The 25,771-nt window shown below is 37.2% G+C and overlaps 1 protein-coding gene and 1 long non-coding RNA gene across 6 annotated transcripts in view; one reads left to right on the forward strand and one right to left on the reverse strand.

Annotated features, from left to right (window-relative positions):
• The window catches only part of grm8b (glutamate receptor, metabotropic 8b), a 332,946-nt gene that overhangs the window by 267,242 nt on the left and 39,933 nt on the right, over positions 1 to 25,771 (forward strand). For both annotated transcript variants that reach the window (XM_087311092.1, NM_001287539.1), the window contains 2 exon segments: positions 4,078 to 4,214; positions 12,200 to 13,135. In XM_087311092.1, the coding sequence (XP_087167218.1) occupies positions 4,078 to 4,214; positions 12,200 to 13,135 (1,073 nt within the window).
• Positions 7 to 3,300, reverse strand: LOC147837854 (uncharacterized). Of its 4 annotated transcripts, none has more exons than XR_015526602.1 (8): positions 3,265 to 3,300; positions 2,406 to 2,557; positions 1,937 to 1,992; positions 993 to 1,177; positions 801 to 908; positions 666 to 722; positions 406 to 574; positions 7 to 312 (listed from the first exon to the last, which is right to left on the reverse strand). It is a non-coding gene; the product is annotated as an uncharacterized LOC147837854 (long non-coding RNA). The 4 variants fall into 4 exon arrangements; XR_015526601.1 differs by having other exon boundaries at positions 666 to 725; XR_015526604.1 differs by lacking the exon at positions 1,937 to 1,992.

Raw genomic sequence — 25,771 nt, forward strand, 5'->3', positions numbered from 1 at the left:
CAACAATTTGGTTATAGATGATGAAAATTTTATTTTATTTTTACAGATTTTATTACATGCTTTAGATTCAGGGTTAAGGTCATCCTCTTCTGGATTACAGTAAAAGAAAATCCACAGTCAATGTCAAACTCATCAGCTGGAGCTTTATTTAAAAAATGTATGTTCTCTGCTCCAGCCAAAACTTGCAGGTACCTTGTAGGTCTCTAGATTGCACCATCGTATTGTTGTTTATTTCTCAGTTATTTTGTTGCTTTCTGAGAATGATGATCCATAGACCTTTTAACCCCTCTTCGTTTAGGCCACATGTCGAATCTTAAAAGAACACAACAACATAAAAATACATTAATATCATTTGGACTGGGTAACCTTATGCTTATGTCTGTGCCAAATAATACAAATACATACTTTTCAGTAGCAAACAAGCAGGAAAGTTCTTTGAAGGAACCAGGATGAGTTGAAATGTATTTATAGTGGTTGGCCATCTCTGCCACAAGAATCCACTGCTTCTCCTGAAGAATCCTGACTAGCAGGATGATGTTGAACACCCTCCTCTTTGTTGCTGGGTCAGCAGAGTCTGAAATATATTTATAAAAAGAAAGTTGTACAACAAGGATTATACATCAACTTTTAAAGAATCAACACTGACAGAAGTCTAGTGTACATACCATGCCATATGACGAAGACATCCATATCACTTCTGTTGTTTGTTGTCTTTGCTTCTGCTACTGAAAAAAATGACAATAATAGTAACACTTACAATTTTTCATGACTACATGTAATATTAATAAGAATTTCCTCACCCTCTGCCCACTCCTCTACATCACAGACCAAAGTCTTCCAACTGGTTTCCGGTCACTGCCAGTTTCATGGATTCTGTTTTCCAACTTGCTTTGCAGAGCTGTTGCGGTCTACAGTGATAAGCAATCAAAAATCACAATACTATTTAAATAGGTTACAGAACAACTAAAACAAATTCTACTGGATATCGTTACCTTCTGATATCAATAGGTCAGCAAGATGGCCAAATTGTTGAATATCTGCTAATTCCAGCACATGACCATGAGAGTTACAGTAGCATGTCTGGTCACTGTAATCCTATAGAAGAAATATTGCACTGTTCAACCTCCTTCCCAAGAGTAAAACCACACATATCCTTGTATGCCTCACTCCATTTCACCTGGTTAACATATACAAAAACAAACAAACAAACAAACAAACAAGCAAATAAGTAAACCAATAAGTTTTGGCATTTACTTGTAGATCAGTTTAAGATAATCTCATAGTTCATCTATGTCAGATATAAACTCATGTGATTAGGCATGAAACACACTAAAATCATGGGCTTAAAGATGGTGCTGAAACTTTGGACAGCTTTTTGCAACTCTTTGGAGGTAATGTCATTAGTTGATGTAGTCCACAAATCTTCCTGTCAATCCTTAATCCTTAGCTGTAAACAAACCTTCAAAATATTATCTTCTAATCTAATTTTACTAGGTGAACATCAAAGAGCTGTTTTCTTGTTAATTTAGTTTCAACACATACAGTTTAAAGTACCTTGTGCATTCATGAAATGGTTATACTTATGGTTCACATCTACTTAAATTGGCAGTATCTCTAGTGTGGAAGCAGGACAGATGAAGGGCTCTTCCTTGCAAATACTATCCACCTTGTATTGCACAGACTCCCACTCAAGAGTATCTCAGAAAAATGTCTGCTGAGATCTTGGCAGTCTATTAAAAATAATTATACCAAACTCTTTTCCACCAATGGAAAGAATATAAAAATATTTTAGGATATATTAATACTTGCATGACCAAATCTGAGATAAAAAAGACCATCAGTATGCCTTAGTTTAAATAAAAACAAATTTTTACTCTAGCCCACTGTCACCTAGATCTACAGATACAGGGACTAATGGAAACATTAAAGTACACACCAACAGTCACTGGAGCAAGGCCCTCTCACAGTTGGGAAGATTGGAGTTCCTATGAGCTGTACCAGATAAAAACAACAAAAAATAACATTTATAACAATTCTAACTTATCCTAAGACTAGTAGACAAGCAGCATTAGTTGTTTAATTTCCTAAACCGCAATGTGGACAGTTGATGGCCTATAAGGTGTCATAAAATCAGACAAAACAAAATACTTTCTGAAAAAGAAAAAAAATGGTTGGCCACTATCAACACCCAGAACAAATAGTTTTAAACAGTTAGGCCACAATATTTTGTGAGCTTATACTGTAGTTTATAATGTTTTTCATAAACAATAGTAATAGTAAAACTAATGCATTCCTCTCTGTTATTACAATAGAAGTGAAAGAATAAATGCATTTTATCTCATACAATCATATATGCCTAAACAATGTAGATATTTAATATACATGGAATGAAAAACTTCACTAACCCTTGACTGATTCCAGAGTGGTCTTTGCCCTCTATACATGGTGGTGCTTCCTGCAGATCATCAAGTTATCATCAAGACTTGAGCTTATAATTGAGATCTTGATGATAAATCTGAGTATAAAGGAATCACTCATGGTGATAGGCAGAAACAGGCTGAAAGACACAAGAATTAATCAAACAAATACAAATGTGTTAACAGAGATAGAGAGAAAGACAAGTTCAATTTAACATACAGACATGGGTAAAGTGGCTTTACTTTTTGCTTATTAGAAAACAAAATTGGATTTTTAAAGAAATCTAAAGAACCTGAAATGAGCAAAAAAAAATATTCATATCTGAACAGTGAATACCTTATAATTTACACCTGTATGTATATATATATATATATATATATATATATATATATATATATATATATATATATATATATATATATACATACATATGTGTGTGTGTGTGTGTGGTAGATTAAAATAAAAATAAAATTAAATTAAAAATGTGCTCAGACGGGCAAAATTTCTGCCTTTTTTCCTTTAAAGGCATGGAAAATAATTGTTTTTACAATTAACCTTTGGAAACACTTGATGTTCTTTAATATTGAAACAATTACGAATACATTTGTATTATTAGAGTTGCATATTGCATATCATATAAAGATTTTGCACGAATTCTATTGTGGAAAACAACAATCTGGTTACACTGTTCCTTATCTTAAAATTTATATATTGTTTTAATGCATGACCAACGTTATATGTGAGAAAAATATGTTTTTAATAAATGAACTTGATGTAATTAGATAACGTCGCTAGTTTACAGTACATGCTTTATCAACAAATCGTCTTTATTTACTTTTTACGTACCTTGTGGAAAACCGCAGTGAACCTTGGGATCGCAATGAACCTTGGGATAGCGAGCATAGACTGTAAAAAATAGATCGCCACATACAATGACCCCAACTTCAATGAATAATTTAAAATGAAAAAGATCAGCCAAAAACATTTTTAAACTTAGTACTTGAAATGTAATATTTTTTAAGTAAAAAAATAATAAATAATATGAATGAATCAAAGTTTTATTAGTAGTATAGTTTTATAGTTAACCTAAACTGGACAACCGAATATATTTTCACTCATTAAATATAAAGTTAATGATAAAATATTTATAAACACCAACTAATCTCCAATAAAAATACATTATGCAGCATTAACATACTATTTAATGTTGACAGTTGAACTCATCTGAGAACTCACCGTTGATGCAGTTTGACCAATAGCAGAGCGGCGTTAAACTCACCGTGAAGGGATGTCACGTGGACCGAAGTTTATTCATACAGTAGTTTCGACCCAGTTTACAGACGCTTTTCATGAACAAAATAAAAATTACATATTTTTAAAAGAAGAAAACTGCGATAATAGGCGTAAATCAGGTTTTAAAAAGTGCGTTGACATCTATTGGTAATTATACGAGCCTCCAGCGTCTCCCTATGACGCTTCAGGCTCAGGTACAGATTCTATAGGGAATCCCTGCACGTCTAAATGTGACGCTAAAGGGGTACCCTGTGCGTCAATAACCTACGCCGAGGGTTCCTGACCAAGCGTCAGTATATGACGAGTTGGGAGTGAGAATGTGTTGCACAGATACGACAATTAAAATTGTGCTTTTTTTTCGGACAGGAAGCGCCAAGACCCTTGTGGTGTTTAATGAAAACGGAGATGCTCCTGGACGCTATGACATCTACCAGTATCAGATAACAAACAAGTCGACGGAGTACAGAATCATTGGCCACTGGACAGATCAGCTGCATTTAAATGTAAGGAGTCAATCTACATTCCTTTAATATGTACTTCAGTATGTATTTCATAGAATCCATCTATTAAATAGTTATTTACTTAGATAATGATGATTATAGTGTAAATGGTATAATGAGTATGCCAATTAAACTGTACGTTTAGTGGTGCTGATTTAACAACCATAATTGAGAAGAAAGAAAGAAAGAAAGAAAGAAAGAAAGAAAGAAAGAAAGAAAGAAAGAATTAGCTTAGCTTTCTGATTAGTGAAGAATAACAGGACATTTAAATTACATAGATTTCATCAGTTTTTATTTGTTTACATTTCTTGTCGTCCACTTTGTACATACACTCAAAATTAGTTGTTGAATCAATTAGATTTAATCGTAGCCTGCATTGTGCATCTTAACAAATCAAGTAAACTTGAACACAACTTCAACACAAAATTCAACATGGTTTTAATAGGTCTATTTAACATCTTTGCAGCTAATTGAATTAAAATGTTTGTATTGTGTTATGTTTGTCTGATTTAATTTATTCTTATTCACTCAATGTCGGTAAAGCACTTCAACTCAACAATATGTGTCCTTGTTACATGAACAAGTTTTTGTCCGTGTATGGTTATTAAATACATTTAGCTGCTTCAATTAGATTTGTCTTAGTTGGCAGCATTGAAGTTCAGTAATACCCAAAAAGTACATATAACATGCAAACAATTTAAAATTTTTATTTTTAATTAGACATTAACATACAGTTCAAACTGTTTGCTTCACTTTTAGGTCTTCATTAAAGTAATAATGTGTAAAACATTTAGTGAAGAAAATCTTGGCTCTTAAGAACCCTGATAATCAAGCCATCAATACTTTAATTTTGTCTTACCAACAAACCTTGGCCTGACAACCCGAAAAATGAACATTAACATGGATGATCAGACATTTGCCATTTTGGATATAATTAAAAAAAAAATCCATTATATACCCTTTTGATTTGTAAAACATTGGTTAAAAAACAAACAAACAAACAAAATATAATAACAGAAACATGAATGAACATGCATTTGTAATATTAAGCAAATATTTGTGATAATTTTTAAGCTGTAGCGAAATAATTAATACTTATAATAATTTGCAGCCAGCTCACTATGATTTCACCAAATTACAAATATAGCTATCTTGCCTCACATCCACACAATATGTCTCAAAGTATGTTTTTAAAATAATTTAGTGTCTTTTAAGTTAAACCATGGCGTGGAACAAAAAAAAATGAACATTTATACATTAACACAAATAAACGTACACTTATAACAAGAGCATTTGTAAATAACTTTTTTAAAAGCTGAAAAATGGTAACAAAAAGAAAAACAATGGTATTTAATAATATACCAATTACGAATAAAGATCTACTGGGCATCAGTAATTGTTCCACTTCCAGAAAATATTTGAAACAAATACAGTCAGTTGGCAAAACTCTTGCAATATCAGTCCATTTAAAAGACTGCATCTTCACTTATTAGGCCGAGCTTACTTGTTCTAGCACCCCATTTAAAGAAACCACAACTGCTGTCTAGGAGAGCATCTGTCCAGCTACAAATGTGCATCTTCTTCATTTAATCAGTCATGTTCAAGCTCATGCCCCAGTGTTTATGAATCAGGGTATCCTCTGTCCATTTCGTATTAGTTTTCAAAAAAAAAAAAAAAAAAAAGGAAAATAAGAAAATGGCCGTTTTTTGTATTCTCTTTTGCTCACAAAAAACGAGAGAGAAAAAAAAAGATTTTGGCTCAGTTTTTATTTTTTTGGTTTAGAGGAGGAAAATGGATAAACGACTTGAAAATTCATTATACAAATGTGGGTGGTGCGGAAGCACCCTTTTTCCTGTGTTTGGCCAACCAAATCTAAGATCATGACACCACCCTCCAAATAATAGTCCTATATGTTTGTATGTATGTGTGTATGTGTGTGTGTGTATGTATGTGTGTGTATATATATGTATATACACACACACACACACGCACACACACACACACACACACACACACACACACACACACACACACACACACACACACACACAAACACACACATACATACATGCAAACCAGGTGATGCTCAGAAATGGCTATTTTGGCTCGGCATCAGGTGCACAGCATTTGGCAGAAAACTATGATCTTATTTTAATGTTAAATGTGTAATAATACTGCTAATTTACATTTGTATTTCATTTATTCATAAGCAATAAATGTAAGCCATTTAACTGATCAAATGACAGAATATGTAAACTTAGTTTATATATATATAATCAAATAATAAAACGTAAAAGTCTGGGTATAGATTCACAGAGATCTATTATTTTGAGGGCGATGTCACAAGCTCGGATTTGCTTGACCAATCAGAGGAAAATGGGCGTTTCAGCAGTTGTTTGTTTTCCTTTCCTATATCAAAAAAGGGAAATTAAGCCAAAATCTTTTTTTTTTTTTTTTTGTGAACAAAAGTAAAAACAAAAAGTGTCATTTTTCCTAGTTTTCCTTTTCTTGTTTGAAAACAGATATGGAATAGATGAAAGATACCCAGATTTTTATGCCCCAGTAAAAAACGTCAAAAAAATTGTGAAAACAAAAATGCTAAATTTAAATTAGATTCAACTTTAGATTAGATTAGATTCAACTTTATTGTCATTACACATGTACAAGTACAATGCAACGAAATGCAATTAGGTCTAACCAGCAGTACAATAGCAGCAAGTGCAGGATACAGGTATAAGTAGGTATAAGTAAGATACAGGTATAATACAGATGGATGTACTATCAAGATTATATACAGGTTGTATTAGCTATGAACAGATGTACAATATATGAATATATGTACAGGTTGCTATTAATAATCAGTAGTGTGCAAATAAATAGACATGATTACAAGTGTATATGTACAGTGGGTGTGTACATAATTACAAATGTCCATGTGCAGTGGGTATGTACAGTTCAAATAAGTAATTTAGTTTAATGTAGTTTAATGAATATGTGCAAATTTTAAATGTGCAAATGTTAAACAGTGCAGTTATTGTGAGTAGTTTAAGCTATAGGAGAGTGGGGGCTGTATTGGGTTGGGGGGGGGGGGGGGATGTAGGGGGGAGACAGAGGGAGACAGCTCTGCGGAAAAAGCTGTTCATCAGTCTAGTGGTTTTTGTCCGGGGGAGCCTGAAACGCCTGCCGGAAGGCAGGAGAGAAAACAGTCCATGAGCTGGGTGAAAGGTGTCCTTCAGAATACTGCGTGCTTGGCACAGACAGTGTTTCCTTTGGATGTCCTCGAGGGTTGGCATTGTGGTTCCTGTTATGTGTTGGGCAGTTTTCACCACCCGCTGGTGTGTCTTACGCTCAGCAACAGAGCAGCTTCCATACCAGACTGTGACGCAGTTGGTCAGGATGCTTTCTATTGTGCAGCAGTAGAAGTTCACCAAGATGGCTGATGAAAGCTGGTTCTTCTTAAGTTGCCTTAAGAAAATAGGAGCTGGTGAGCCTTCTTGATCAGGCTGGAGGTGTTGGTGGTCCAGGAAAGGTCCTTTGAGATGTGGGTCCCCAGGAACTTGAAGGATGAGACAGGCTCAATGGCCATCCCAATGATGTGGATGGGATCATGTGAGCCTGTTCGTCCCTTTCTGAAGTCCACAATGAGCTCCTTGGTCTTGTTGGTGTTAAGGAGCAGATTATTGTCGGTGCACCAAGTGGCCAGATGCTGTATCTCCTCCCTGTAGGCCATCTCATCATTATTGCTGATTAGACCAATCACTGTGGTGTCATCTGCAAATTTGATGATGGTGTTGGATCTGTTAACAGGCCTAAAGTCGATGGTAAAATGGGAGTAGAGGAAGGGGCTCAGCATACAGCCCTGTGGTACACCAGTTTTGAGTGTGGTGGTGGTTGAGCAGATGTGGCCTGATCTAACATTCTGAGGTCTGTTAGTCAGAAAGGCCATAATCCAGTTGCAGAGGGATGTTTAATTATCCAGGTCTCTTAGTTTGATCATTAACTTAGAGGGTATGACAGTGTTGAATACTTAGCTGAAGTCAACAAACAGCATTTGTGCATAAGTGTTTTTATTGCCCAGGTGCGTGAGTACAGAGTGCAGTGCTATGGATATGTTTCCATGGTAGGTAAACTGATGCGGGTCCAGTGTAGTTTGCAGAGAGTCTTTCAGATGTGCCAGGACCAACCGTTCGAAGCACTTCATGATGATGGGTGTGAGTGCTACGGGGCAGTAGTCATTCAGGCATGTTGGGCTGGAGTGTTTGTGCACCAGCGAGCTGTTCTGCACATGCTTTTAGGATGCGCCCAGGAATACCGTCTGGTCCAGCAGCCTTACGCACATTGATCCGACTCAGTACGGTGTAGACTTCTGAGGAGGTGAGTGTGATAGGTAAGTGGTCGGTTGATGTTGGTGTAGGGTTCTTTATTGTTTCTTTCAATGCGGGCATAAAAGTAATTTAGCTCGTTCAGGAAGGAGACGTATGTAGCTGTGGGTGTGGTCTGGCTGGGTTTGTAGTTGGTGATTGCCTGGATGCCCTGCCACATGCGTCAAGGATCAGAGTTGGAAAAGTGGTCCTCTAGCTTTAGCTTGTAACAGTGCTTGGCCTTTTTGATGCCCCTCTTCAGATTAGCCATGTAAGTGCTGTAGGCCTGTGCATCCCTTGATCTAAAAGCAGTGTTGCGTGCCTTCAGCTGGAGGCGCACCTCCTTGTTCATCAATGGCTTTTGATTCGGGTATGTAGTGATCTGTTTTTGGGTTGTAACACTGTCTATGGGGGTGTTGATATATTCTAGAACAGAGGAAGTGTAACTGTCAATGTCTGTGTGAGAGCAACAGGTGGCCTTGGAAGCCACCTTTCCTGGAGTGTGGAGTCTTCCCCCCTGGCCACAACTTGATGGTCCTCACTGATGGCTTCATACGATTGATAAGGGGTGAGTACTTGGGGGTGAGAAACAAAGAAAGGTGATCTGATTGACCCAGGTGGGGGAGGGGGGTCACAGCGTATGCTTCAGCCATGTTTGTGTAAACATGGTCTAAGGTTTTGTTTCCCCTTGTGTGGCAGAAAATGTTTTGATACAATTTAGGGAGCACTGTCTTTAAGTTTGAGTGATTAAAATCCTCCGCAACAATAAAAGCAGCCTCCGAGTGAGCTGAGTCTGTTGTTTGCTGATGGCTGCATGAAGTTCGTTCATAGCAAGCTTGGCATCAGCATCAGGAGGAATATAAGCAGCAGTTATTATGGTGGATGTGAACTCCCGTGGCAGATAATATGGTCCACATTTAACTATTAGACATTCAAGGTTAGCAGAGCAATGTCTACCAACGACGACAGAGTTTGTGCACCAAGCTTTGTTAATATAAATGCATAATCCTACGCCGCTGGTCTTACCGGAGTCATCCGCCGTCCTGTCTGCTTGGAATGTGTGGTGCTCAATTAGCAATACAGCGTTGTCTGGTATCCCACTGTTTAGCCATGTTTTTGTGAAAATCATGACATTACAGTTCCATAATCTTTTGCTGTTTTTGATGCGCAATAGAATCTCATCCATTTTGTTCACCAGTGACCGTACATTAGCGAAAAAGATGCTGGGTAAAGAGAGCCGGTGTGGTGTTAGCTTAGATTGCTAATAAAACTGTCTGAAATGCACAAACCAATATCCAAAATCTCCTGTCGGGTGTACGATGTAAAGGCACCACTGTTCTGCATGAACAGACCCGAAATTAGCAGGAATAATACTGCAAAACTGCAGAAACTGGAGAGATGCTGAGCCTCGCGTTGTGCATGCGCCGCCATCTTGCATAAATCGTTAAAATGCTAAATTTCTTCCAAGTGCATTTTTGTTCTCCAAGTTACTTGTGACAATTATAAGTTGTCCAGATACATGTGGAACACCACAACTGCAGAAATCCAAGGCTGCGTTCGAAACCGCGTACTTCTCTACTAGGTATGGAAAAAGTAGCAGGTGAGCGATTGAGTATGTTTGAATCCCCAATGTTCAAAAAAAAAAAAAGAGTTGGCGAGATATCCCTCAATCCTCGCAAGATTTGGCTGTATGTACATTTACTTTGCCTAGAAATGTGCATACATATAAAATAATAGGAGAAAACAGTACGTGAAGAAAGAAGTACATTTGAAGCGTCAGTAATCAACAAAGGCGAAAAATCTTCGGATGTCCTACTGCTTCTGCCCAGACACCGGAATATTCTCATATGGTTACTTATCTATCCCAGGAGGCCATGGGACAGCATTCGGCACAGAGAAGAAGAAGCAGGACAAGAGGATACTTCATAATATAGAGGAAAAACGGGACGAGGATGCTTTGAAACATAAGTTATTGGAAAGCAAAGAGATGCCCCCTAAGTAAAATTTGTTTTATCTGTTCATTTGTATAGGTGATAATGAGAAATTTATTTTTATTTATTTTCAAACACAAAATGACATTAGTCTGCAAAAATTACTTCTCTACTTTGTATGATCAGAAATGTCCTCAGACTGGTGCCATGTGCATTGAGGAGGAAGAAGCGCACCAGCGTGCTGGAGATGATGTTGGAGATGCTGTAGTGCTGTGGACGAGACCCTGACAGATGTTGCTGTGGTCTCTTCATCCTCAGAATCGGTTTATCGGGCATGGACAGCTTCATGTCTTGACCCCGCTTTAGTCTGACTGCAGCAGTGATGATGCTGATGATGAGGACAAACACAGATGAAGACCTGCTGATCATCTGCAAAACCTGCCCCGCTGTGTGGAGATGCAGCAGAACATGCAGTTGTACATAATTGTAGAACAAGTTTGAATAAAGCTGTTTTATGTGTCGTGGACTTATTTTACTTGGTTATTTTTTATTTATTCTTTTAATCATATATTAATGTTTTCTTTTATAGTCAATAAATGAAATGATAATTTTTCAAAAATGTATACATTATTTCATATTTTGACTGAAAATGAAGATGCACTCACATTGGCTACATTTGTCTAGTGACCATTATTGCATAGCTGTGGCAAATAAAACAAATGTTCATTGGTATTTTGTTTCATTTATATATATATATGATTTGTTTGATTTATATAGATGTCTTTCATTATTGATATTAAAAATATATATTTTAAGGAATAGAATAAATTAAAATGTTAATTCCCCGCTTCAAATTTTGGTCATGTAAAATAAGCAGACTAAAGCACTACTGCATGAAGATGAACATCACTTTTGGGTGGCCTACAGTAACAGTACACTATTCATGCCAATAGAATAAAATATTACAGTAAATCTCGATATCTTCTAAGATTTAGCTGTTGAGTGCCTACTCTTTTAGTCCTCGTTAAGTAAGTACTTTTTAAAATTGAGGACCTACTCATTGAGTATGCGGTTTCGAACGCAGCCCAAAAGTCTATTAAGCTAAGTATGCACAGTGACTTCTTATGTGGTTTTTAGGGGGTATGCGAACCAGCTTATAAGTGCATACTGCCACCTATTGTTATGGAGGCGCACAGTAACTCACCAGAGAGAGTCGTTCATGTTAGAAGCTTAAATCGCATTAAATCAACAAGTTGTAATAATATGATTATTTGGTCATTTAGTTTTAAACACATAGAATGAATTATTTAACTAAACTCATTTCATTTTCCATGTATTTTGCTAATCGAGGAAGTGGCTTGTTGACTTTTTTGAGTGCAGTTCTAACTATACAGTCAGTAACTGTGCAACCACTTAGGGTAGACTGCTAGGTTGGGCAGACATTTAGATAAGAGTTTCTAGAATATGTTCACATGGTTGCAAAGTTGCATATAATTAATAGAATGTCTGTTTTAGGTAAAGTGTTTTTTTATGATGACTGATAGTGGTAATATAGTTGCAAAATGAATCACAGGTGGTATAATGTCTACGGTGGACTATCAAAAATCATATATTTATTAATATATTAATTTATTCTGTAGAATAGTCTTTAAAAATGTAAATGCTATTTTAACAATTCTAATGTTATTCATTTCAGATAAATGCCATGCAATGGGCAAGTGGTGACGATGTCATGCCCACATCTGTATGCAGCCTACCATGTCAGATGGGTGAGCGAAAAAAGATTGTAAAGGGTGTGCCCTGCTGTTGGCATTGTGAGCGCTGTGAAGGCTACCATTATCAGGCCAGTGAGTTTACGTGCCAGATTTGCCCGTACGAGCTACGGCCAGACCAAAACCGCACAGGCTGCCAGCCAATCCCTATCATTAAGCTGGAGTGGCACTCACCATGGGCTGTGGTACCTGTCTTCATTGCCATCCTGGGAATCCTCGCCACCACCTTTGTGGTGGTGACCTTTGTTCGTTATAATGACACCCCAATTGTCCGGGCTTCTGGCAGGGAAATGAGTTATGTGCTACTAACAGGAATTTTCTTATGTTATGTCATCACATTCCCAATGATAGGAGCACCAGGAGTAGCAGTATGCTCCTTCCGGAGGATTTTTCTCGGGCTCGGTATGTGTTTCAGTTATGCTGCCCTGCTTACCAAGACCAACCGCATCCATAGGATCTTTGAGCAGGGAAAGTGCTCAGTCGCTGCACCGCGGTTCATCAGCCCTGCTTCCCAACTTGTCATAACCTTCAGCCTCATCTCAGTTCAGTTAATGGGGGTTTTTGTGTGGTTTGTGGTGGACCCGCCACACACTGTTGTGGATTATGGTGAGCAGCGCACACAAGACCCTAAAAATGCCCGTGGTGTTCTCAAATGTGATATCTCGGACCTTTCCCTTATCTGCTCATTGGGCTATAGCATTCTTTTGATGGTCACATGCACTGTTTATGCAATCAAGACAAGGGGAGTTCCGGAGACGTTTAATGAGGCCAAGCCCATTGGATTTACCATGTATACAACCTGCATCATCTGGCTGGCATTCATACCCATTTTCTTTGGGACTGCACAATCTGAAGAGCGGGTAAGTTTATAATATACATGTAAACATTTACATATAAAACATATACATATACACAACTCCAAATCAGAAAAAGTTGAGACTATCGTTTGAGTTTATTTCGATACCTGTGCTAAATTGATACTTTTAAAATGGTACCAGTGCCAAAACGGTGCCTAAACCAACACTTTTGAGGCACAAAATGATTAGATTTTTTTGTTTTTATTATTGTAAATGAACAATACAGTTGTATATTTTTACTATGTTTAAAGTATACATCAATTTATAATTTATATATTTGAATTGTTTTAATATATTTCTTTTGACCATTTGTTTGCTAGTTTGAATGCAATTTTTGCATTATGCAATTAACATTACATTACCTTACTACTAACCTGTGTCATCAAAATCTGTGAAGTCCTTTATTCTAGGGTTAGGGCTTGTGACTACATTTACATGGACATCCGTAATCGAATTATTTGCCTTATCCAAATAAAACAATAATATAATTACAGTGTTAATATGAGTTGCTTTTTTGAATGTCTACTTTCATGGCTCAATGTTACATGTTATAGCACATAGATCCCTTAACATCATTGCGTCACCACGCTATCCACGTTTCCTCCACAGTTTCATGTAATTTTAATTTAAAATTTTTCGACTACAGTTCGGCAGTTTCACTTTCAGTCAGGAACATTATATTCATGTTCCTGTGACAAACTGAGGCATTAAATGAGAATTTGATGTAAGAACATGTGGATGAGTTTTGTTTTAGTGGAATTCAATACAGCAAGCCAAATGAAAAGAAAAAATCTCAGCATTTTGCGAAGCGGGTGTCTGTGGTCCTTTAAGGTAATCAAAAATCGCTGTTTACATGGTAGACTCTTAATAAGAGTATTGTCTAAACCATATTAAAATAAAAGTATTGGTGTCCAGGTAAACATACTCACTGAAAGTGCCAGATGATGTTGCAAGCTGTCAAAGACAGCGCATTCTTCTGGCTTTAAGTTAATTTCATGAGGCCTTAAAATTGTATAAGTATGATATGTTTACCCCTTTACGCGCAACTTTTGTAAAGCATTTCTTACATGTTGGTGTGTCAGAATCCTTGCTTGTAAAATATAGCCATACTTTAGAATACTTAGTTTAAGCAAATTTGATGAATGCTATCATGTGTGTTGATGAAGTGAGTTGCTCTTCAGATGCGCCATAGTGCTTTGCCTTCTAAATCTTAGTAACAAGAACAAACGTCTAACATAAACAACTGTATCCTGTGTATCAACTGTGTCAGTAACCATCAAAGTTGTTTAGAATTAAATGTTTAAAGATGGTGTGACATAACGCATACTTATGTGAGCCTTTGATGCACCCTTAATGCTGCTTATGTCCTTGTCACAGCACCAGTGGAACCGAAATTAGGCACCGAAATTCATATGCTGATTCAGTCCAGTTCATACCGGTTACAAAGGTACTGATGCCATAATGGCAACAGGTATCCTTGTTGGGACAGTATGGAAAACACAAGTAAAAAAAAAAGAAAGTAGTAATTTCCTAATTTTCTTTGACTTGTATTTTATTGCAGGCAATGTGAACACAAAATATTTCATGTTTTGTCAGATCAACTTAATTTAATTTGTAAATATGCATCCTTTCATGTAATTCCGACCTCCCACAGATTCAAAAAAAAGTTGAGACAGGTGCAATGTATAGCTAGTAATCCAGTAAACTAGTGTAACAATGATGTAATTTGAAATAGGTGATGTCAACATGTGATTGCAAATATGATTTGTTACAAAAACAGCAGCCAATTAAGGTCCTTTATGAGCAAAGATGGGCTAATATTAGCCAGTTTGCCAACAAATACATGAGAAAATTATTGAAATGTTTCAAAACAATGTTCCTCAAAGAAAGATAGGAAGATATTTGAATAGTTGACTTTCAACAGTGTAGAACATAACAAAAGATTAAAGGAATCTTTGGAAATTTCAGTGCATACAGGACAAGGGCACAGGCCATAGCTGAACAACCGTGATCTCTGATGCCCCTGGTTGCACTGCATCAAAAATCGTCATTTATCTATGAGTGATATCACCAAATGGCCTCAGGACTACTTTGGGAAACATTTGTCAAGTACCACAACACTTAGTTTCATCCACAAATGCCAGTTAAAACTATACTGTGCCTAAAGGAAGTGTTAGGCACAGTATGTTATCTATGTTAACAGTCTCCAGAAGTGCCGTCAACTTTTCTGTGTTTAGAGGCATTTGGTATGGACCATCATACAGTGGCAACATGTGCTGTGGTCAGATGAATCAGTATTTCGCTGTGTGCTCCGAACCAAAGAAGAAATGGATCATCCAGCAACAAGTCCAAAATCCAGAGTCTGTCATGGTATGAAGTTGTGTCAGTGCCCTTTGCAAAGCTAACTTGCACTTCAGTTATGGCACCTTTATTGCTGAAAAGTACATAGAGATTCATGAGCACAGTACACTGTCTTCTTTTCCAGAGAAGACCATGCATATTTTGACAATGACAATGCAAAACCACATTCTGCACACATTACAAAGTCCTTGCTGTGGAGTAAGAGGATACAGGAACTTGACTGCCTGCCTGAAGTCTTGACCTGTCTCTAATAGAGAATGTGTGGGGCATTTTGAAGCACAAAATCAAAATGTAACTACGAAGACCCTGTACTCTTTTTCACCTTAAGACTTGTTTGCAGGAAAAATGTGACAAAATTACACCTGAAATGCATGATCAATTGGTGTCTTCAGTTGCTAAACTTTGTTGACATGTGTTGCAAGAACCAACATTGGAATTTGTTCATTTAAAAGAGTAATAATAAAATCATGAGGGACACATTAAATAATGTGACGTTGTATTGTCTGCAATGAAAAACAAGTCAAGGTAAATTTACAAATAACCTCCTTCTTTTGTTATTTGCGTTTTCCATACTGTCCCACCTTTTTCTGATTAGGGGTTGTTGATATACATTAGGGGTGCAATGGTTCAATCTACTCACGGTTAGGTATGTATCGTGGTTTTAGGGTTACAGTTTCGGTATGGTATGGCTTGTGTTATGCCTAGAAAAAATGCCCACAGAACAATTCAAAGAACAATAAAGATATTTATTGGGTAACAAACACCTGACAATGCAACACACACATATGACTGTAGATTTGCATGTTCTGGCAATAATTAAAATAAAAGTATAGCACTTTGAAAATTGTATGTCCAAATAAATTGCTTAAGAAAATAAACTTAAATTTCCATCTGAACTCAACAGTCTCAAACAATAATGCAGATAATGTCAACACATTCTAATATTTTAAATTAGCACTTTTAAAGTATTGATTACCTCTATTTACATTTTTCTTGCATTACCAAGGCAACAATGCATTTTTATTTATGATTTTATTATGATTCCAGAAAGCTTTGTTTCACTTATCAGCAACATCGTATTGAATGAAACTTAAGCAAAGAGAGCATTCGGCTCTTCTCTTTATTCAGCAGGTAAACAGAGTGAAAAGCGGGAGCAATCGGGGGCACACCCTGCAGAAGCGAGACTGAAGTAACAGACCTGCTGTATGTCTGTGTCCGTATGGGACAGTAATTTTTTTATTTATCCATACAATTTTCAAAACATAGGATCTTAATATATTTTGTCACTGAAATCCATGTCTCCATATTTTTTACATATTTAACTTGTTTGAAACAACTACAAAATAAAGTTTTGTTGTCATTTGGTGTGACACTCCATTAACTGAATATGTCCAACAAGTTATGGAAAAAAATATTACTCATAATTCCATATTATATCAAAATAAGTAGCACAATATGAAGATAAGTATCCAGCATCGAGGACAAATTTCTCGCATACTGTTTGTATATTTTTAACAGTTTTTGGAGTTCTTATTTTTGTTAGGTAAGACATAGGACATATTTAAGTTACACATTTAGGGTACATTTCAGTATAAATGTAAAACAATCATGAAAAAAAAAATGATAACTTTAGTGACCCCTTACATTTTCATGAACATCAGACTTTAAAATACATAAATATAACAGTTTTTGCCCACCTATACAGTACATATACATATACAGTAAAAATAATTTTGAACAGTCATTCATTCATTTTCTTTTCGGCTTTGTACATTTACATTTACATTTACATTTAGTCATTTAGCAGACGCTTTTATCCAAAGCGACTTACAAATGAGGACAAGGAAGCAATTTACACAACCAAGAGCAACAATGAATAAGTACTAAAGGCAAGTTTCAGGTCTGTAAAGTCTAAGAAGGGAAGTGTTAGTAGTTTTTTTTTTTTTTTTTTTTTTTTTTTTGTACAATTAGTGTGATATTCAAAGAGGCAATTGCAGCTTAGGAAGTGAAGTGGAGACTAAATAGTTGAGTTTTTAGTCGTTTCTTGAAAATAGCGAGTGACTCTGCTGTTCTGATGCAGTTAGGGAGTTCATTCCACCAACTGGGCAGATTGAGCGTGAGCGTTCGCGAAAGTGATTTTTTCCCTCTTTGGGATGGAACCACGAGGCGACGTTCATTCACAGAACGCAAGTTTCTGGAGGGCACATAGATCTGCAGAAGTGAGTGCAGATAAGAAGGTGCTAGGCCAGAAGTCACTTTGTAGGCAAACATCAGAGTTTTGAATTTGATGCGAGCAGCAACTGGCAGCCAGTGCAAACGGACTAGCAGTGGAGTGACATGCGCTCGTTTAGGTTCATTGAAGACAACTCGTGCTGCTGCATTCTGGAGCAGTTGAAGAGGCTTGATAGAGTTAGCTGGAAGCCCAGCTAGTAGAGAGTTGCAGTAATCCAGTTTGGAGAGAACAAGAGCTTGAACAAGGAGTTGAGCTGCATGTTCAGATAAGAAGGGTCGGATCTTTCTGATGTTATAGAGTGCAAATCTGCACGATCGAGCAGTTCTAGAAATGTGGTCAGAGAAGTTTAGTTGGTCATCAATCGTTACTCCAAGGCTTTTCACCATTTTGGATGCAGTAATGGTTGCCCCATCCATCTGGATTGAAAAGTTATGGTGTAGAGTCGGGTTGGCAGAAACTACAAGCATTTCCGTTTTTGCGAGGTTCAGCTGAAGATGATGATCTTTCATCCAGTGTGAAATATCCAACAGGCAGGCTGAGATACGAGCTGGAACCGAGGGATCATCAGGATGAAAAGAGAGGTATAGCTGGGTGTCATCAGCATAGCAGTGGTAGGAGAATCCATGTCTCTGGATGACTGGTCCTAGAGATGATGTGTAGATGGAGAAGAGAAGTGGCCCAAGAACAGAGCCTTGAGGTACCCCAGTGTTTAGATGCTGTAGGTTGGACACCTCTCCCCTCCAAGACACCCTGAATGACCTGTCAGAGAGGTAAGATCTGAACCATTGTATAACAGTGCCCGCAACGCCCAGTGACTCAAGCGTAGATAGCAGGATCTGGTGGTTGACAGTGTCAAAAGCAGCTGACAAGTCCAGCAAAATGAGGACTGATGATTTAGAGTCTGCTTTAGCCAGTCTGAGATCCTCCACGACCGAGAGCAGGGCAGTCTCAGTTGAGTGGCCTTTCTTAAAGCCGGATTGCTTGTTGTCCATGAGATTGTTTTGAGTAAGAAAGTCCAGGACTTGATTGAACACTACTTTCTCCAGAATCTTGGCCATGAATGGAAGCAGGGATACTGGTCTGTAGTTTTCAAGTAGCGTATGGTCCAGGTTGGGTTTCTTTAGCAGTGGGGTTACCCTAGCCTGCTTAAATGTAGTGGGGAATAAACCAGAGTCAAGAGATGTGTTAATTATGTGAGTCAGTGTTGGTATGACTGCAGGAGAGATGGCTTGCAAGAGATGAGAGGGAATGGGATCGAGTGGACAGGTGGTTGCATGGCTAGATAGCACAAGTTTGGACACCTCAGACTCAGAGAGCTGAGAAAAGGAGGTGAGTGTGTGTGGTGTTGGTGTTGTATCTTGCGTGTTTGTTGTAGGTGCAGCAAATTGAGCACTGATTTTTGCAGTTTTGGTGCAGAAGAATGTAGCAAAGTCATCAGTAGTAAGTGTGGAGGATGCGGGTGGAGGAGGAGGATAGAGGAGGGAGGAAAATGTTTTAAAAAGTAGGCGAGGATTAGTGGCATTGTTGATTTGTGTCTTAAATAATCTGGGGTCGTCAGAGCGGAATGAACCGCCTACTCATCCAGCATGTTTTACACAGCGGATGCCCTTCCAGCTGCAACCTATTACTGTCAAACATCCATACACACTTATTCACACACATACACTACGGACAATTTAGCTTACCCAATTTCACCTATAGCATATTACATGTTTTTGGACCTGTGGGGGAAAACAGAGCACCTGGAAGAAACCCACACGATCACAGGGAGAACAAGCAAACTACACACAGAAATGCCAACTGACCCAGCCTGGATTTTGAATAGTAACAAATTCAAAATCAAATGTCTAATTCAAGTCTTTGTGTGGGCTCTCGAGTAATGTTTTTACACCCTGATTGTAATCGGTTATTTACGTAATATGCAATTACATGTACTGTAGCTTCAATGCTAAGTAATGCAGTTGTTGATTTCAATCATATCACATTTATTTCTGTTCAGTGGAGACATTCAGTTATATTAAAACTCTGTATGAATCATCTCTCGATCGGTGCAGATACTCCCGTATGCAATATGTTATACTAATATATACTGTCAGTGTCATCACTGTCTTTGCACGGTTCTTTCATCATTATGGCAACATGATAAAATGAACAGATGAGGATTGTCAATATCATCACTGGCAGTTACATCAGTATACTGTCCTAGTTAGTCTTTAAGGTCTTGGCCTCGAAAATAAGCAGTCATCTAAAAAATCCTTATTATCATATAGATGGAGAAAACATGACCTGAAGAAATAGTACTGCTGTTAATAGGCCATAAAAATAGCGTGCTGCCAATCCAGGCCAATGTGGATCTTACAATGATGATGACTTTAGTGGTGGTCTGCAGACTAAGCAGTACCCTTGTTCTTTTATGCACCAGTATGTATTTCTGTCCAGTGCTCATTAGTGCCGCAGAGAAAAGTCAGGATTAAAACAGAGCATGTTCTCTGCATGCCTAATGCCTGTGGAATGTTTTGGAAAGATTTACTGTCAGATGCTTATGTCAAGTGTTATGTTAAAGGACAGTTTGCGCAAAAGCTGAAGACTGAGAGAAATGCTCATTAAGAATTTACCTCAAAGAGCTCAGCACTTTTTTTTCAGTAATAGCTAGCAATGAAGTTGAAGTTGTACTGTAACCCTTTACAATAACAGTACACGAATAAGGATGTACTGATATGTAAATGAAACTACTTCACTATGAACCCATGATGAGTTAAGGCATGCACTATTCATGACCTAATTAACTACAATATGAGTCATATGACTAAATAATGGCTACCTTAATTAGTCTTAGCCTAATGTAAACATGAACTCATGACCTGTTATTGCATCTATGGATTATGACTTATGGATTATGAATCTATACACATTATCATCAACTCGTTCTTAACTTTTGAACTTTTAAACTTTTTTGTTCCTCCTGTTGTTTTAAACCTTTATGAGTTTCTACTGTTGAAATCAAAAGAAGATATTTTGAAAAATGCTTATTGCTGGGACTTCCATAAAAGTGTGGAAAATACTGTGGAAGTCAATTGGTCCCATCTGTCACGACTCTGGATAGAGGTCCAACATGCAGAAGTAGGTGAAAGGTGGTTTCTATTGACAGATAAGGGTGAGAATAGACAACAGTTCCACAAGGTGATGAAAAAAAAAGTAGTGCTGGATGGCAGCCACTGATGGCAACATGCTGGGAAGCTGAGCTGGGAGAGATCGAACCAGGCAGAAGGTGATGAAGGTCTTGGATGGGTCACAGCAGAGCACTGTCTAGAGATGGTTGAGGTCTCTGAGCTGATCTTAGTCATGCAGAGGGCAGAACAGGATCAGGAAATGTAGATACTGGACACTAGACAAACACAAGACACACAGAGACAGACAGGGAGAACTAAAACTAGAAACAAACTAAAATAACTAAATAAAACTAAAAGACAAATGCTCTTTAACAGTTAAACATGAAAGGTAACATGAAATAAAATATCAAGGACTTAAATAACTAGAGATGAAATATTCAAACCAGCTTAAGAAGGAAACTAAAAAAGCTACTAAATTAAACAAACGGTCACACTTTATTTTGATGGTCTGTTAAGGTTATTCAATGTAATTTAAGTTACATTGCATCTACATGCCAACTAATTCTCATTAGATTATAAGCAGACAGTTTGGTTGGCCTCAGTTGGTGTTTCTGTGTGTAGTTTGCATGTTCTCCCTGCGTTCGCGTGGGTTTCCTCCAGGTGCTCCGGTTTCCTCTCACAGTCCAAAGACATGCGTTACAGGTAAATTGGGTAGGCCAAATTATCCGTAGTGTATGAGTGTATGTGTGTGCGTGTGTGTGTGTGTGTGTGTGGGTGGATGTTTCCCAGAGATGGGTTGCGGCTGGAAGGGCATCCGCTGAGTAAAAACGTACTGGATAAGTTGGCGGTTAACTCCGCTGTGGCGACCCTGGATTAATAAAGGGACTAAGCCGACAAGAAAATTAATGAATGTTGGGTTGGGGTCAGGGTAAGTAGACATTCACTTGCTTGTTTCTTATTGTCAGATAAATGTCTGTTGAAGGAGCAGTATTAACAGATACAGACATTCTACCAATACTCAAATGGACCATCAAAAAAAAGTTACACCAAATAAAAAAATTAAATAAAATAATAACCAAGATAAAACATGCTAGGAAAGTATAAGCTACAATTTTGCAGAAAAGACACTCAAAATGTAGGCACAAACACAAAAAGCACAAGGAGCAAATCCCAAACAATGAACTAGCAGAGACAAGAGGTAAGAGAGCATAATATAATGACAGGAGAGCACATGAGGACCAGGTGGAGACACTTACACAAGGAACAGAGGAGCATGGCAGACCCAAACAAATGCTGTGTCCCAATACGCATATTATTTGTTCTAAATAGTATTCGAAAATAGAATTAGTATGTCCCAAACCATAGTATATTCACAAGAGTATGTCAAAGGTTCCCGGAAGGTTTACTATTTCAGGTAAAAAATTGAAGTGTAGATCCGTCCATACTTTAACCGCTAATATTGCCCACAACACATTGCGCATTGGATGTGAATTGTAATTAGAACTACAAACTCGGGTAAAAGGTGTAAATAAACTACAAACATGGCAGACGTGCGAGTACCATCCATCAAATAGAGAGGCTTAAGTAAAGCTGTTTGAATGACTATCATTTGATATCTAGCCAACTGGAAAAAAAAAATTAAATCGCCTTTATTGTTATCTATTTTGTATGCAACACCAATGTGAACTTATATCAAGATACGTTCAGACATGAACTTTTAAATGCATAATTATCCAAAGACCTGAGCAGAGAGGCTTAAGTAAAGATGTTTGAATGACTAATATTTGATATCTAGCCAAATGGAGAATATTTAAGTCCCGTTTACTGTTATCTATTTCATCTGCAACGACAAAGTGAACTTGTATCAAGTTATGTTTAGGCATTAACTTTTAAATGCACAATTATCCAAAAGACCTGAGCAGATTTCTCTGTGTGAAAGCCTCATGAATGGCAGATTAACCTGCTGCTGCTTCTCCAATAGGGTAGATAAATAAATTTGAAAGGAATGCGGATGATGTGTCGAGATGATTGACGGGATTTAACTAAGCAACATAGCGATCTGTTAACAAGGAATTAGTATGTCCCAAAGCTTGCATACTCTTCTGTTTCACACACAAAAGTATATACTTTTCCTTTACAAAAAAGTGCATACGTTTAGGGTGTAGTATAGGTGTGCAAACTGGAACGCAGCCAAAGACTTTAACTGTGCTTTAACACAGGGCAAAAATAGACACATTAAACATGACATATTAAGATATGACATAGAACCATGACACCAGCAACGGAAAAAAATGACAAAGAAAGATTGACAGAATGTCCAGCATAATTTTTGTGTCAACTATCCCTTTAAACTTTTGGTTCTGATTTACATACATTTATGTGAAATTGTTTCAATCACTTAAGATATAAACTGTGAGCTAACTTGCAGTCTTGAAAGCAACATGTTGCAGTTGTATCTGGCATATGTCAATCAGGCAGTTATGTCCCATTTGGCCTCAATAGTCAAGGTTTTGTAATAGGACCCCTGTTCATATATGAAGTTTGTTATATATAGTGTCATATAGTGCTTGAAAAGTGTTGTTTTATTCTAAATGAAATAACTGACATAATGTATGCTGTTTGATAATTTTAATTTAGCACATTGCATAAAATTTAAGCCCAAGTCAAAGGAGATGCTGTTTTAAAGACATGGCACATTTATTTATATGACATTACATACACAATGATAATTCAAAGTGCTTTACATAAAAAAAGAAAATTAAAAGAATCATAGCATAATCATAAACAAATATGACATGATTAAAAACTGATTCAATGTGTTAAAACAGGTTTAAAAAGAAAAAGAAAAAAAAAACAAAGTAAGACATACAATCTGTTGCACATAGCATTGACCTCGTTCAGTCTTTGCTAAACACAATTATATGGATGTATTTTAAGTCTTGATTTGAATGTGCATATTTAGATACTTAGTGATTTATAAACAAATAGTATTTAAAATCTATTCTGAATGTATCCGGGAGCTAGTAAAAAACCAGAGGACTGGTGCTCTGATTTTCTAGTTCTGGCCAGAATCCTGGAAACAGCGTTCTGGATGAAACTGGGAACTGAAACTGTCTCACTGTCTTTTTTGGGAAGGTTGGTAAAAAGTCCAATACAGTAATCCAATGCATGTGATAAAACCGTGAACACATTTTGCTAAATCTTCACTGGATACAAAAATTCTTGCATTGTCTTTGAGATATGTAATATGCTAATTTAGTCACTGCTTTGACATGACTACTGAAACTAAGATCTGACTCCAGAATCACACCAGATTCTTTACTTGATTTTTATTTTTATTTTTTGCATTTTTTGCCAATGCATGCATTCATTGTTCACAAATGCAATGACTTGAGTTTGTGTGTTGTTTAACTGAAGGAAGTTTTGGCACATCCAATGGTTAGTTTCATCAATTGGCAGAGACTATCAATGTGAATAGTTATTTGGCAATAAGACTAAGTAGATCTGGTTGTCATCGGTATAGCTGTGCTTGCATTCAGATCTGGTTATCCCATAGGTTCTCTATTGATGACCGGTGACTTGAAGGTCATCTGAGTATAATAAACTCATTATTCATTCATTCATTATTTTTTTTCCAGCTTAGTCCTTTTATTAATCAGGGGTTGCCAATGAACCGCCAACTTATCCAGCATATGTTTTACGCAGCGGATGCCCTTCCAGCTGCAACCTAACACCGGGAAACATCCATACACTCTTGCATTCACACACAGACATGCCCCTGACCCTAGCAGGGCTCAAAACAGCTGTAAAGCAATCACGCACCACTGTGCTGCCCTAAACTCATTATTATGAAAAATAAAAATTAATAAATAATTAAATAAAAAGATGGTGCATTTTGGAACTAGCCATCCTATGTTTAGCTGTAGTCTATCTGCTTTAAGGCATTTAGAATTTGTATTCTTCAATGCATGGTTGTGACAGGTGCCTTTCCACCTTCTCAAACCAGTCCAGCCATTCTCTTTTGGCCATGGACCTTCAGAACTGCCACTCACTGAATATTTTCTATTTTTCTAACAATACTCTGTAAGCTCCAAAGATGGTCGTGTGTGAAAATCCAAACAGATCAGCATTATTTGAAATGCCCGGAAAAATTCTTCTAACCCACACATCAGTCACCTTTTTCCACTGTTTAGTTTTTTTGGTTTGAAATTTAGCAGACCACATCAATACCGAAGTAACCTCAGACATTTAGTCATCTGTAATTTTGATAACAATTGAGAGTTGAACCATTCTTAAAGCCCTTTTTGAAAGCAACACACCTGTGAGAAGCCTGACATAGTATTTATCCAGCTGTGCATGCAGCACAGAATTAGCTCATGGAGCGATTCATTGTAGTAATTAGCAAAGGGGATTTTAGGCAGATTGACAATGATTGAGTTGCCATTTTCTCTCTTACAATGTTCCTGGCATATGACATGCCAGAGGCTCATTACAATACATTATCCCCTTGGATAGTTTCCCTTGCAGACAAAACACCTGCCAATCAATTCAATTGTTCGTAATCCATTGTGCCAACTTATTAAGAATGACCAAGGAGGTCAAGGGTTCCAGATTCACCTCTGCATTTGCTTTGTGTGAATTACCAAATGCTAAACCTTTAGGTTTTACATCTTTATTAATGAATTGTGTTAAGTATCTAATTATGAATTTAAAAGTCAGCTGTTGGATATAATATGGGTCAGGTTTGAACATGGGTTTTCCACATGAGCAACAAGATTAAACATCCGGAGCACATTTCATCACCTCGAAAAATAGTCGGCCGTCCTTTTCTAGGATCCTGGTCGATGGACTACTTTGAACTGGTACAGCTATAGAGACAGATACCGCCTGGTCACTCTGTCATTATGGTCCTTCATGCTGTGAATCCAGGTTAGT

The sequence above is a fragment of the Danio rerio genome, chromosome 25 (assembly GCF_052040795.2).
Source record: "Danio rerio strain M-AB ecotype USA chromosome 25, GRCz13ab, whole genome shotgun sequence".
Classification (NCBI taxonomy): Eukaryota; Metazoa; Chordata; class Actinopteri; order Cypriniformes; family Danionidae; genus Danio; species Danio rerio.